This window comes from Oncorhynchus nerka, linkage group LG8, assembly GCF_034236695.1.
Source record: "Oncorhynchus nerka isolate Pitt River linkage group LG8, Oner_Uvic_2.0, whole genome shotgun sequence".
Taxonomy (NCBI): Eukaryota; Metazoa; Chordata; class Actinopteri; order Salmoniformes; family Salmonidae; genus Oncorhynchus; species Oncorhynchus nerka.
Genome location: NC_088403.1, coordinates 62,806,010 through 62,821,009, shown reverse-complemented (window position 1 = coordinate 62,821,009; position 15,000 = coordinate 62,806,010). Strand labels below are relative to the sequence as shown.

The 15,000-nt window shown below is 49.4% G+C and overlaps 1 protein-coding gene across 2 annotated transcripts in view; it reads left to right on the top strand.

Annotated features, from left to right (window-relative positions):
- Window positions 1-15,000, top strand: part of arap2 (ArfGAP with RhoGAP domain, ankyrin repeat and PH domain 2) — a 262,145-nt gene that overhangs the window by 64,967 nt on the left and 182,178 nt on the right. For both annotated transcript variants that reach the window (XM_065021967.1, XM_065021968.1), the window contains exon 9: window positions 9,907-10,085. In XM_065021967.1, coding sequence (XP_064878039.1) covers window positions 9,907-10,085 — 179 coding nt within the window. The remainder of the gene's footprint in view (window positions 1-9,906; window positions 10,086-15,000) is intronic.

Below are 15,000 nucleotides of genomic sequence, written 5' to 3'. Positions count from 1 at the left end.
ACAGGGTGGATTGGTACAGTCCAGAGGTTAACAGGGTAGAGTGGTACAGTCCAGAGGTTAACAGGGTAGAGTGGTGCAGTCCAGAGGTTAACAGGGTGGATTGGTACAGTCCAGAGGTTAACAGGGTAGAGTGGTACAGTCCAGAGGTTAACATGATGGATTGGTACAGTCCAGAGGTTAACAGGGTGGATTGGTACAGTCCAGAGGTTAACAGGGTAGAGTGGTACAGTCCAGAGGTTAACAGGATGGAGTGGTACAGTCCAGAGGTTAACAGGGTGGAGTGGTACAGTCCAGAGGTTAACAGGATGGAGTGGTACAGTCCAGAGGTTAACAGGGTGGAGTGGTACAGTCCAGAGGTTAACAGGGTAGAGTGGTACAGTCCAGAGGTTAACAGGATGGAGTGGTACAGTCCAGAGGTTAACAGGGTGGAGCGGTACAGTCCAGAGGTTAACAGGATGGAGTGGTGCAGTCCAGAGGTTAACAGGGTGGAGTGGTACAGTCCAGAGGTTAACAGGATGGAGTGGTCAGTCCAGAGGTTAACAGGGTAGAGTGGTACAGTCCAGAGGTTAACAGGATGGATTGGTACAGTCCAGATGTTAACAGGATGGAGTGGTCAGTCCAGAGGTTAACAGGGTGGAGTGGTACAGTCCAGATGTTAACAGGGTAGAGTGGTACAGTCCAGAGTTTAACAGGGTGGAGTGGTACAGTCCAGATGTTAACAGGATGGATTGGTACAGTCCAGAGGTTAACAGGATGGATTGGTACAGTCCAGAGGTTAACAGGGTAGAGTGGTACAGTCCAGAGGTTAACAGGATGGAGTGGTACAGTCCAGAGGTTAACAGGGTGGAGTGGTCAGTCCAGAGGTTAACAGGGTGGAGTGGTACAGTCCAGATGTTAACAGGGTAGAGTGGTACAGTCCAGAGGTTAACAGGGTAGAGTGGTACAGTCCAGAGGTTAACAGGATGGATTGGTACAGTCCAGAGGTTAACAGGATGGATTGGTACAGTCCAGAGGTTAACAGGGTAGAGTGGTACAGTCCAGAGGTTAACAGGATGGAGTGGTACAGTCCAGAGGTTAACAGGGTGGAGTGGTACAGTCCAGAGGTTAACAGGGTAGAGTGGTACAGTCCAGAGGTTAACAGGATGGAGTGGTACAGTCCAGAGGTTAACAGGGTGGATTGGTACAGTCCAGAGGTTAACAGGGTAGAGTGGTACAGTCCAGAGGTTAACAGGGTAGAGTGGTGCAGTCCAGAGGTTAACAGGGTGGATTGGTACAGTCCAGAGGTTAACAGGGTAGAGTGGTACAGTCCAGAGGTTAACATGATGGATTGGTACAGTCCAGAGGTTAACAGGTGGATTGGTACAGTCCAGAGGTTAACAGGGTAGAGTGGTACAGTCCAGAGGTTAACAGGGTGGATTGGTACAGTCCAGAGGTTAACAGGGTAGAGTGGTACAGTCCAGAGGTTAACATGATGGATTGGTACAGTCCAGAGGTTAACAGGGTGGAGTGGGACAGTCCAGAGGTTAACAGGATGGATTGGTACAGTCCAGAGGTTAACAGGGTAGAGTGGTACAGTCCAGAGGTTAACAGGGTGGAGTGGTACAGTCCAGAGGTTAACAGGGTGGAGTGGTACAGTCCAGAGGTTAATAGGATGGAATGGGACAGTCCAGAGGTTAACAGGATGGAATGGGACAGTCCAGAGGTTAACAGGATGGAATGGGACAGTCCAGAGGTTAACAGGATGGATTGGTACAGTCCAGAGGTTAACAGGGTAGAGTGGTACAGTCCAGAGGTTAACAGGATGGATTGGTACAGTCCAGTGGTTAACAGGATGGATTGGTACAGTCCAGAGGTTAACAGGATGGAGTGGTGCAGTCCAGAGGTTAACCGGGTGGATTGGTACAGTCCAGAGGTTAACAGGATGGAGTGGTGCAGTCCAGAGGTTAACCGGGTGGAGTGGTGCAGTCCAGAGGTTAACCGGGTGGACTGGTACAGTCCAGAGGTTAACATGGTGGAGTGGTACAGTCCAGAGGTTAATAGGATGGAATGGGACAGTCCAGAGGTTAATAGGATGGAATGGGACAGTCCAGAGGTTAACAGGATGGAATGGGACAGTCCAGAGGTTAACAGGATGGAATGGGACAGTCCAGAGGTTAACAGGATGGATTGGTACAGTCCAGAGGTTAACAGGGTAGAGTGGTACAGTCCAGAGGTTAACAGGATGGATTGGTACAGTCCAGTGGTTAACAGGATGGATTGGTACAGTCCAGAGGTTAACAGGATGGAGTGGTGCAGTCCAGAGGTTAACCGGGTGGATTGGTACAGTCCAGAGGTTAACAGGATGGAGTGGTGCAGTCCAGAGGTTAACCGGGTGGAGTGGTGCAGTCCAGAGGTTAACCGGGTGGACTGGTACAGTCCAGAGGTTAACATGGTGGAGTGGTACAGTCCAGAGGTTAACAGGATGGAGTGGTGCAGTCCAGTGGTTAACAGGATGGAGTGGTACAGTCCAGAGGTTAACCGGGTGGAGTGGTACAGTCCAGAGGTTAACAGGATGGAGTGGTACAGTCCAGAGGTTAACAGGATGGAGTGGTACAGTCCAGAGGTTAACAGGGTGGAGTGGTACAGTCCAGAGGTTAACAGGGTGGAGTGGTACAGTCCAGAGGTTAACAGGATGGAGTGGTACAGTCCAGAGGTGAACAGGGTGGAGTGGTACAGTCCAGAGGTTAACAGGGTAGAGTGGTACAGTCCAGAGGTGAACAGGGTGGAGTGGTACAGTCCAGAGGTTAACAGGATGGAGTGGTACAGTCCAGAGGTTAATAGGGTGGAGTGGTACAGTCCAGATGTTAACAGGGTAGAGTGGTACAGTCCAGAGGTTAACAGGATGGAGTGGTACAGTCCAGAGGTTAACAGGGTGGAGTGGTACAGTCCAGAGGTTAACAGGGTGGAGTGGTACAGTCCAGAGGTTAACAGGATGGAGTGGTACAGTCCAGATGTTAACAGGGTAGAGTGGTACAGTCCAGAGGTTAACAGGATGGAGTGGTACAGTCCAGAGGTTAACAGGGTGGAGTGGTACAGTCCAGAGGTTAACAGGGTGGAGTGGTACAGTCCAGAGGTTAACAGGATGGAGTGGTACAGTCCAGATGTTAACAGGGTAGAGTGGTACAGTCCAGAGGTTAACAGGATGGAGTGGTACAGTCCAGAGGTTAACAGGGTGGAGTGGTACAGTCCAGAGGTTAACAGGGTGGAGTGGTACAGTCCAGAGGTTAACATGATGGAGTGGTACAGTCTAGAGGTTAACAGGGTGGAGTGGTACAGTCTAGAGGTTAACAGGGAGGAGTGTGTGATCTTGACGCGTCGGAACAGAGAGTGTAGACTGGTTTCCTGCGCACATGGACAGACAAGAGCAGACATCTGGGCCACGTTCAGCTGTTAAACGTTGCAGATGGAAATGCTTCGACTAGAGCAGACATCTGGGCCACGTTCAGTTGTTAAACGTTGCAGATGGAAATGCTTAGACTAGAGCAGACATCTGGGCCACGTTCAGTTGTTAAACGTTGCAGATGGAAATGCTTCGACTAGAGCAGACATCTGGGCCACGTTCAGCTGTTAAACGTTGCAGATGGAAATGCCACGACTAGAGCAGACATCTGGGCCACGTTCAGTTGTTAAGCGTTGCAGATGGAAATGCTTCGACTAGAGCAGACATCTGGGCCACGTTCACTTGTTAAACGTTGCAGATGGAAATGCCACGACTAGAGCAGACATCTGGGCCACGTTCACTTGTTAAACGTTGCAGATGGAAATGCCACGACTAGAGCAGACATCTGGGCCACGTTCACTTGTTAAACGTTGCAGATGGAAATGCCACGACTAGAGCAGACATCTGGGCCACGTTCACTTGTTAAACGTTGCAGATGGAAATGCCACGACTAGAGCAGACATCTGGGCCACGTTCAGTTGTTAAACGTTGCAGATGGAAATGCTTCGACTAGAGCAGACATCTGGGCCACGTTCAGTTGTTAAACGTTGCAGATGGAAATGCCACGACTAGAGCTGACATCTGGGCCACGTTCAGTTGTTAAACGTTGCAGATGGAAATGCCTCGACTAGAGCAGACATCTGGGCCACGTTCACTTGTTAAACGTTGCAGATGGAAATGCCACGACTAGAGCAGACATCTGGGCCACGTTCAGTTGTTAAACGTTGCAGATGGAAATGCTTCGACTAGAGCAGACATCTGGGCCACGTTCACTTGTTAAACGTTGCAGATGGAAATGCCACGACTAGAGCAGACATCTGGGCCACGTTCAGTTGTTAAACGTTGCAGATGGAAATGCTTCGACTAGAGCAGACATCTGGGCCACGTTCACTTGTTAAACGTTGCAGATGGAAATGCTTCAACTAGAGCAGACGTTTCTTTCTACAGCACATATTTCAATCTGAACGTTCCAAAACCGTTGTGTCCCGAAGAACGCGTTTCTCTCTGTTCTTACCCTGTTGGCCAAGAATTTCTTCATATCTAGAATTAATTCCCATTCTCTCTCACACGTTGATTATCAATACTTTCTACCCTAACCCTTCCTACTACTCTTCATCTCCAACTTTCCACCTGATCCTGTCCCTGTCGTCTCTCTTCTTCCTGAGCCTGTCTCTCTTCTACCTGACCCTGTCCCTGTCGTATCTCTTCCACCTGACCCTGTCCCTGTCGTATCTCTTCCACCTGATCCTGTCCCTGTCGTCTCTCTTCTATCTGCTCCTGTCTCTCTTCTACCTGATCCTGTCCCTGTCGTCTCTCTTCTACCTGACCCTGTCCCTGTCATCTCCTTCTACCTGATCCTGTCCCTGTCGTCTCTCTTCTTCCTGATCCTGTCCCTGTCGTCTCTCTTTCTTCCTGATCCTGTCCCTGTCGTCTCTCTTCTTCCTGATCCTGTCTCTCTTCTACCTGATCCTGTCCCTGTCGTCTCTCTTCCACCTGATCCTGTCCCTGTCGTCTCTCTTCTATCTGCTCCTGTCTCTCTTCTACCTGATCCTGTCCCTGTCGTCTCTCTTCTACCTGACCCTGTCCCTGTCATCTCTCTTCTACCTGATCCTGTCCCTGTCGTCTCTCTTCTTCCTGATCCTGTCCCTGTCGTCTCTCTTCTACCTGATCCTGTCCCTGTCGTCTCTCTTCTTCCTGATCCTGTCTCTCTTCTACCTGATCCTGTCCCTGTCGTCTCTCTTCTACCTGATCCTGTCCCTGTCGTCTCTCTTCTCCCTGCTCCTGTCTCTCTTCTACCTGATCCTGTCCCTGTCGTCTCTCTTCTACCTGACCCTGTCCCTGTCGTCTCTCTTCTACCTGATCCTGTCCCTGTCGTCTCTCTTCTCCCTGACCCTGTCCCTGTCGTCTCTCTTCTACCTGATCCTGTCCCTGTCGTCTCTCTTCTACCTGACCCTGTCCCTGTCGTCTCTCTTCTACCTGATCCTGTCCCTGTCGTCTCTCTTCTACCTGATCCTGTCCCTGTCGTCTCTCTTCTACCTGATCCTGTCCCTGTCGTCTCTCTTCTCCCTGCTCCTGTCTCTCTTCTACCTGATCCTGTCCCTGTCGTCTCTCTTCTACCTGATCCTGTCCCTGTCGTCTCTCTTCTTCCTGCTCCTGTCTCTCTTCTACCTGATCCTGTCCCTGTCGTCTCTCTTCTACCTGATCCTGTCCCTGTCGTCTCTCTTCTACCTGCTCCTGTCTCTCTTCTACCTGATCCTGTCCCTGTCGTCTCTCTTCTACCTGCTCCTGTCTCTCTTCTACCTGATCCTGTCCCTGTCGTCTCTCTTCTACCTGATCCTGTCCCTGTCGTCTCTCTTCTACCTGATCCTGTCCCTGTCGTCTCTCTTCTACCTGATCCTGTCCCTGTCGTCTCTCTTCTACCTGAACCTGTCCCTGTCGTCTCTCTTCTACCTGATCCTGTCCCTGTCGTCTCTCTTCTACCTGATCCTGTCCCTGTCGTCTCTCTTCTACCTGATCCTGTCCCTGTCGTCTCTCTTCTACCTGAACCTGTCCCTGTCGTCTCTCTTCTACCTGATCCTGTCCCTGTCGTCTCTCTTCCACCTGATCCTGTCCCTGTCGTCTCTCTTCTCCCTGATCCTGTCCCTGTCGTCTCTCTTCTCCCTGATCCTGTCTCTCTTCTACCTGATCCTGTCCCTGTCGTCTCTCTTCTACCCGATCCTGTCCCTGTCGTCTCTCTTCTCCCTGATCCTGTCCCTGTCGTCTCTTCTACCTGATCCTGTCCCTGTCGTCTCTCTTCTACCTGACCCTGTCCCTGTCGTCTCTCTTCTACCTGATCCTGTCCCTGTCGTCTCTCTTCTACCTGACCCTGTCCCTCTCTCTTCTACCTGTCGTCCCTGTCTCTCTTCTACCTGATCCTGTCCCTGTCGTCTCTCTTCTACCTGATCCTGTCCCTGTCGTCTCTCTTCTCCCTGATCCTCCCTGTGTCTCTCCTGTCCCTTCTACCTGATCCTGTCCCTGTCGTCTCTCTTCTACCTGATCCTGTCCCTGTCCCTTCTACCTGATCCTGTCCTGTCTCTTCTTCTACCTGATCCTGTCCCTGTCGTCTCTCTTCTCCCTGACCCTGTCCCTGTCGTCTCTCTTCTACCTGATCCTGTCCCTGTCGTCTCTCTTCTACCTGACCCTGTCCCTGTCCTGTCCCTCTCTTCTACCTGATCCTGTCCCTGTCGTCTCTCTTCCTGACCTGATCCTGTCCCTGTCGTCTCTCTTCTACCTGATCCTGTCCCTGTCTTCTACCTGATCCTGTCTCTTCTTTCTTCCTGCTCCTGTCTCTCTTCCTACCTGATCCTGTCCCTGTCGTCTCTCTTCTACCTGATCCTGTCCCTGTCGTCTCTCTACCTGACCCTGTCCCTGTCCCTGATCCTGTCCCTGTCGTCTCTCTTCTACCTGATCCTGTCCCTGTCGTCTCTCTTCTACCTGATCCTGTCCCTGTCGTCTCTCTTCTACCTGATCCTGTCCCTGTCGTCTCTCTTCTACCTGATCCTGTCCCTGTCGTCTCTCTTCTCTGATCCTGTCCCTGTCGTCTCTCTTCTACCTGATCCTGTCCCTGTCGTCTCTCTTCTACCTGATCCTGTCCCTGTCGTCTCTCTTCTACCTGATCCTGTCCCTGTCGTCTCTCTTCTACCTGATCCTGTCCCTGTCGTCTCTCTTCTACCTGAACCTGTCCCTGTCGTCTCTCTTCTACCTGATCCTGTCCCTGTCGTCTCTCTTCTGATCTGATCCTGTCCCTCTCGTCTCTCTTCTCCCTGATCCTGTCCCTGTCGTCCCTCTCTTCTCTTCCTCCCTGATCCTTCCCTGATCCTGTCCCTGTCGTCTCTCTTCTCCCTGATCCTGTCTCTCTTCTACCTGATCCTGTCCCTGTCGTCTCTCTTCTACCCGATCCTGTCCCTGTCGTCTCTCTTCTCCCTGATCCTGTATCTCTTCTACCTGATCCTGTCCCTGTCGTCTCTCTTCTACCTGCTCCTGTCTCTCTTCTACCTGATCCTGTCCCTGTCGTCCCTCTTCTACCTGATCCTGTCTCTGTCGTCTCTCTTCTTCCTGATCCTGTCCCTGTCGTCCCTCTTCTACCTGATCCTGTCTCTGTTGTCTCTCCCTTTATCCCTCCATCCCTCCATCCCTTCATCTCTCCCTCATGCCCCTCTATATTCCTCTCTCTCTTCTCTCTCTCTTCTCTCCTCCCTCACCTCTTTCTATCTCTCCCTCCCTCTCTACATCCCTCCCTCTCTACATCTCTCCCCCTCCTCCCTTTCCTTCGCTCATCCCCTCTTCTCTTCTCCTCTCCCTCCCTCTCTGTCTCTCCCTCTCCCTCTCTCCCTTCCTCTCTCTCTCTGTCTCCCTCTTTCATCCCCCTCCCTTGGAGTGATGAGGCAGGGCAGATAGAGGAGAGGACGGAAGGAAGGTTCTAAATAAATGAACAGGAAAATAAGAGTGTTTCCCAGACAGACAGGTAATAGGACTACAAAATCAGGGAGGAACAGTACAGACTGGTGATGTGAAGAGCTGTGAATTATTAAAGGCTTTATGGTTTATTAATCCAGGCTCTTTGAGAATTCATAAGGTAGGGGATGGTTTGGCCGAGCCAGGTTGGGCTGGGGTTGTGTAGATGGGTTGGGTGTTGGGCTGGGCAGGAAGGGGTCAGGAGGTTTGAGCTGGGTGGTGGGCTGGGCAGGAAGGGGTCAGGAGGTTTGAGCTGGGTGGTGGGCTGGGCAGAAAGTGGTCAGGAGGTTTGAGCTGGGTGGTGGGCTGGGCAGGAAGTGGTCAGGAGGTTTGAGATGGGTGGTGGGTGGTGGGCTGGGCAGGAGGTTTGAGCTGTGGTCAGGAGGTTTGAGCTGGGCAGAAAGTGGGTTTGGTGGGCTGGGCAGGAAGGGGTCAGGAGGTTTGAGCTGGGTGGTGGGCTGGGCAGAAAGTGGTCAGGAGGTTTGAGCTGGGTGGTGGGCTGGGCAGGAAGTGGTCAGGAGGTTTGAGCTGGGTGGTGGGCTGGGCAGAAAGTGGTCAGGAGGTTTGAGCTGGGTGGTGGGCTGGGCAGGAAGTGGTCAGGAGGTTTGAGCTGGGTATTGGGCTAGGCAGGAAGTGGTCAGGACGTTTGAGCTGGGTGGTGGGCTGGGCAGAAAGTGGTCAGGAGGTTTGAGCTTGGTGGTGGGCTGGGCAGGAAGTGGTCAGGAGGTTTGAGCTGGGTGTTGGGCTGGGCAGGAAGTGGTCAGGAGGTTTGAGCTGGGTGGTGGGCTGGGCAGGAAGTGGTCAGGAGGTTTGAGCTGGGTGGTGGGCTGTGCCCTTGCACACAACTACTAGTTAGGTATGAATACTCCCAGACGATCAGACTGATTTCAAAAGGAGGCTCAGGTAAATGCACGATACAAAGTTATTTCCATGAAATAAACACACACACAGTGGTTTATTAGACATGCTGTGATGATTTAAAAAAAACAATTAAAATGTCCACATGCGGGCTTTAAAGGTCTTTGAGTTAGTTAGTTTGGCTGCACAGGGGGTCTGTTTTGTGAGTTGGTAGTGTTTTCTGAAGAACCACAACAGAAACGTTGCTGGTAGGAACTATGGAAATTTGTCTCAGCTGTTGTCTCAGCACCCCAAGTGATGTACTGTTTCTTAGGTTCTTCGTTTTGAATAAAGTTAATAGCCCTTTCTCTCCCTCCTCACTTTTTTCTCTCGTTCCTCTCTTTCCTCCTCTCTTCTGTCCCTTGTGTGCTCTCTATCAGAGCAGTTGCCAGGTGTTGTGGACATGCACAAGCCTAGGTGTGTGTGAGTGTGTAGTTCTCCCAAAGCCCCTTTAAATATGCCACGAGAGAGGCAGAGAGAGAGGCAGAAAGAGAGAGAGAGGCAGAGAGAGAGAGAGAGGCAGAAAGAGAGAGAGAGGCAGAGAGAGAGGCAGAGAGAGAGAGGCAGAGAGAGGCAGAGAGAGAGAGAGAGAGGCAGAGAGGCAGAGAGAGAGGCAGAGAGTGAGAGAGAGAGAGAGAGGGAGAGAGAGAGGCAGAGAGAGAGAGGCAGAGAGAGAGGCAGAGAGAGAGGCAGAGAGAGAGAGAGGGAGAGAGAGAGAGAGAGAGAGAGAGAGAGAGAGAGAGAGAGAGAGAGGCAGAGAGAGAGAGAGAGAGGCAGAGAGAGAGGCAGAAAGAGAGAGAGAGGCAGAGAGAGAGAGAGAGAGAGAGAGCAGAGAGAGAGAGCAGAAAGAGAGAGAGAGGCAGAGAGAGAGAGAGGCAGAGAGAGAGAGAGAATAATTTCAATAGAGTGAACATGGTACTAACTGTATTGTCTATCTCACCACCTGTGGGGGTTTCTTTCGGTGGAATCAGGTATAAAAAACATACATATTGTGCATATTATTCTAATATGTTGTTCTTCCTCTCCCACCCACACAGGGGAGCGTCAGGAGTGGATGGAGGCTCTTCAAAAGGCCATACGCTCCCCTGCCTCCATTTCCCAGAAGCCCCAGAAGTGTGGCACCAACAAACATGGCAGCATAGAGCTGAGAGGGTACAAAGGCAAAGTGTACGTCTCCCTGACGGGAACCAGATTCAAACTGTGCAAATCAGAACAGGTACATGCGGCTTCTCATCCCACTGGGACGTCTTTATTTTGTTTATTTTCCCACACTGCAGGCGTTACAGTATTTATCCTCGGTTGCATATAGCAACATGTGATTTGAAGAAGAGGAGAGCTTTTGCTTCCTGTGTCGCTGGGTACCATATTCCTTGTCCCGGGAATTTTTGGCACAAACTCTCTTTGAACCCTGTTTCTTGGTGTGTTTGAACCCTGGTCGTCTCTCTCTCCCTTCCGTCTCCACCTCGTCTCTCTCTCCCTTCCTTCTCCACCTCGCCTCTCTCTCCCTTCCGTCTCCACCCCGTCCCTCTCTCCCTTCCGTCTCCACCTTGTCCCTCTCTCCCTTCCGTCTCCACCTCGTCCCTCTCTCCCTTCCGTCTACACCTCGTCTATCTCTCCCTTCCGTCTCCACCTCGTCTCTCTCTCCCTTCCGTCTCCACCTCGTCTCTCTCTCCCTTCCGTCTCCACCTCGTCTCTCTCTCCCTTCCGTCTCCACCCCGTCTCTCTCTCCCTTCCGTCTCCACCTCGTCTCTCTCTCCCTTCTGTCTCCACCTCATCTCTCTCTCCTTTCCATCCCCGCCCCTCTCTCCCTTCCGTCTCCACCTCGTCCCTCTCTCCCTTCCGTCTCCACCTCGTCCCTCTCTCCCTTCCGTCTCCACCCCGCCCCTCTCTCCTTTCCGTCCCCGCCCCTCTCTCCCTTCCGTCTCCACCCCGCCCCTCTCTCCTTTCCGTCCCGCCCCTCTCTCCCTTCCGTCTCCACCCCGTCCCTCCTCTCCCTTCCGTCTCCACCTCGTCCCTCTCTCCCTTCCGTCTCCACCTCGTCCCTCTCTCCCTTCCGTCTCCACCTCGTCTCTCTCTCCTTTCCGTCCCGGCCCTCTCTCCCTTCCGTCCTCTCTCATTCCCTTTCTCTCATTATTTACTTCATTAGCGTAAACAAACATCTCTGTCCTAATTCTCTATGGGTATCGCTCTGTGTCAGCATGTTTCCGTGAAGGAGAGAGAGGGAATGTAGGAGGGTGAAAATTGGAATTAATTGTATTTTTCTTTGCTTAAACGGTAAATTCCAAGCGTGGCAAATGCACCAACACAGCGTCAGCTAGTCTGAGAGGGAGGGAGAGAGGAACAGGGGGAGAGAGAGAAGGATGAATGGAGAGATGTAGAAAGAGAGGTAGATGATGGAGTGAATGTTTAAGCCTATGGGTGAAAGAGTAAGAAACAGAGAGTGGCTTGAGATTGGGAGAGATGCATTTTTGGGTTATGCATTCCGCTAGTGGGACAACATCCGGTGAAACTGGAGGGCGCGCAATTCAAATAAATAATCATAAAAATTTTAAAAAATGATGGATATTAAACATGTAGACAAGTGTCTTATATCGGTTGAAAGGTTAAATTCTTGTTAACCTCTTGCGTCCCCCTGACACGCAGGCGTCCCATCTAGACATCTGGAAATGCAAATGCGCTACGCTAAATGCTAATAGCACTCGTTAAAACTCAAACGTTCATTAAAACACACATGCAGGGTACTGAATTAAAGCTACACTCGTTGTGAATCCAGCCAACAAGTCAGATTTTTAAAACGCTTTTCGGCGAAAGCATGAGAAGCTATTATCTGATAGCATGCAACACCCCAAAAGACCCGCAGGGGACGTAAACAAAATAATTAGCATAGTCGGCGCTACACAAAACGCACAAATAAAATCTAAAACATTCATTACCTTTGACAATCTTCTTTGTTGGCACTCCTAGATGTACCATGAACATCACTATTGGGTCTTTTTTTCGATTAAATCGGTCCATATATAGCCTAGATATCGATCTATGAAGACTGTGTGATCAAGGAAAGAAACAGCGTTTTATAACGCAACGTCATCTTTAAAAATTAAAAAAGTCGACGATAAACTTTCACAAAACACTTCGAAATACTTTTGTAATGCAACTTTAGGTATTAGTAAACGTTAATAATCGATCAAATTGATCACGAGGCGATGTATATTCTATAGCTGTACGTCTTGAAATAATGTCCGGGTAAATCTCAACCAAAATATCCGGTCGGAGACCGGAAGAAATGGGCTGTCTCTTGTTCGTTTGACCAAGAAACAAAGCCCAGGCAAATGACAAGACTGGTGACATCGTGTGGAAGCTGTAGGAATTGCAATCTCGGCTCCAGGTAATTTGGTTTCCCATAGACAATACATACAAGTGGCGCATTGATATATTTTCCAATTTTCAGTGATCAGATTTTCCTGCGCTTTTCGATGAAACACACGTTCTGTTATAGTCACAGCCGTAAACGTCTGAGTGTTTTCTATCCACACATACTAATCATATGCATATACTATATTCCTGGCATGAGTAGCAGGGCGCTGAAATGTTGCGCGATTTTTAACAGAATGTTCGAAAAAGTAGGGGGTAGGAGCAACAGGTTAATCTAACTGCACTGTCTGATTTACAGTAGCCATTACAGTGAAAACATGCCATGCGATTGTTTGAGGATGGTGCCAAACATTAAAATATTTTTCCACCGGCACAGGTTTCATTAAATCACAAATAGCAATTAAATATTTGCCTACTTTTTGAAAGTCTTCCTCTGATGTGTCATCCAAAAGGTCCCAGCTATAACATGTAGTGTCGTTTTGTTAGATAAAGTCCTTTATATCCCAAAACGTCTGTTTAGTTGGCGCCATCGATTTGAGTAATCCACTCGTTCAACATGCAAAGAAAGGAATCTAAAAAAATCTACCCCTAAACTTTGTTTCAACAAGTCAAAATACTCCTCAGTTACCCTAAAATGTAATCAAACTATAATATTTCTTACGGAAAGAAGTATGTTCAATAGGAAACCGATTTTAGCAGGTACGTTCTGTCTTCATTGCACACGCATACATTGCGCACGCATACACACATTTCCAAGACTGTGTCCCTGTACTAAAACTCATATTTCTTCTTCATTTTCGAAGTTACAAGCATGAAACCTTGAACAATAGACTGCTGACATCCTATGGAAGCCATAGGAATTGCATCCTGGGAGCTAGAATTCCGTATGTAAGAGGATGGTCTCTCAAAACAAATAATATTCTGGTTGGTTTTTCTTTTGATTTTCTGCTACCATATCTATTGTGTCATACTCTCCTACATTATTTTAACATTTCTACAAACTTCAAAGGGTTTTCTTTCCAATGGTACAAATGATATGCATAATCAGGGCCTGAGCAACAGGCAGTTTACTTTGGGCATGTCATTCAGGCAGAAATTGAGGAGAGAAAAGGGCCTAGCCCTGAGAAGTTGTAGAAGGAGAGGGTGAGAGTGTATTATGTAACCACGTTCATGTTCACTGGAGTGGAGTACTTCATCTAACATGATGAACGAGCTGTTGAGAACCCCACCTCCTTTCTCATGGATTGTAAACTGTGTGATGGAAGTGTCCTCTAAGGTCATTTTAAGCACTGTGTTTCCCAAGGTAAAGCAGGTCAAAACAGACACAGACAAACACTGTAGTGTGTAGCCTGAGCACATCCATCTCTCCCTCTCTACTACTCATGTTTACTTAGCCCTACCACATCCATCTCTCCCTCTCTACTACTCATGTTTACTTAGCCCTACCACATCCATCTCTCCCTCTCTACTACTCATGTTTACCCCTACCACATCCATCTCTCCTCTCTACTACTCATGTTTACTTAGCCCTACCACATCCATCTCTCCCTCTCTACTACTCATGTCTACTTAGTCCTACCATATCCATCTCTCCCTCTCTACTACTCATGTCTACTTAGCCCTACCACATCCATCTCTCCCTCTCTACTACTCATGTTTACTTAGCCCTACCACATCCATCTCTCCCTCTCTACTACTCATGTTTACTTAGCCCTACCACATCCATCTCTCCCTCTCTACTACTCATGTTTACTTAGCCCTACCACATCCATCTCTCCCTCTCTACTACTCATGTTTACTTAGCCCTACCACATCCATCTCTCCCTCTCTACTACTCATGTCTACTTAGTCCTACCATATCCATCTCTCCCTCTCTACTACTCATGTCTACTTAGCCCTACCACATCCATCTCTCCTCTCTACTACTCATGTCCATCCCCCTCTCTACTACTCATGTCTACTTAGCCCTACCACATCCATCTCTCCTCTCTACTACTCATGTCTACTTAGCCCTACCACATCCATCTCTCCCTCTCTACTACTCATGTTTACTTAGCCCTACCACATCCATCTCTCCCTCTCTACTACTCATGTTTACTTAGCCCTACCACATCCATCTCTCCCTCTCTACTACTCATGTTTACTTAGCCCTACCACATCCATCTCTCCCTCTCTACTACTCATGTTTACTTAGCCCTACCACATCCATCTCTCCCTCTCTACTACTCATGTTTACTTAGCCCTACCACATCCATCTCTCCCTCTCTACTACTCATGTCTACTTATCTCTCCCTCTCTACTACTCATGTCCTTAGCCCTACCATCCATCTCTCCCTCCTACTACTCATGTCTACTTAGCCTGAGCCATCCATCCACATCCATGTCTACTTAGTCCTACCACATCCATCTCTCCTCCTACTACTCATGTCTGCTTGGTGATAGCCATATCCATCTCTCCTCTCTACTACTCATGTCTACTTAGCCCTACCATATCCATCTCTCCCTCCTACTACTCATGTCTACTTAGCCTGAGCACATCCATCTCTCCCTCTCTACTACTCATGTCTACTTAGTCCTACCATATCCATCTCTCCCTCTCTACTACTCATGTCTACTTAGCCCTACCACATCCATCTCTCCCTCTCTACTACTCATGTCTACTTAGCCCTACCACATCCATCTCTCCTCTCCACTACCATCCATCTCTCCTCTCTTACTGATAGCCCTATCCATCTCTCCTCTCTACTACTCATGTCTAC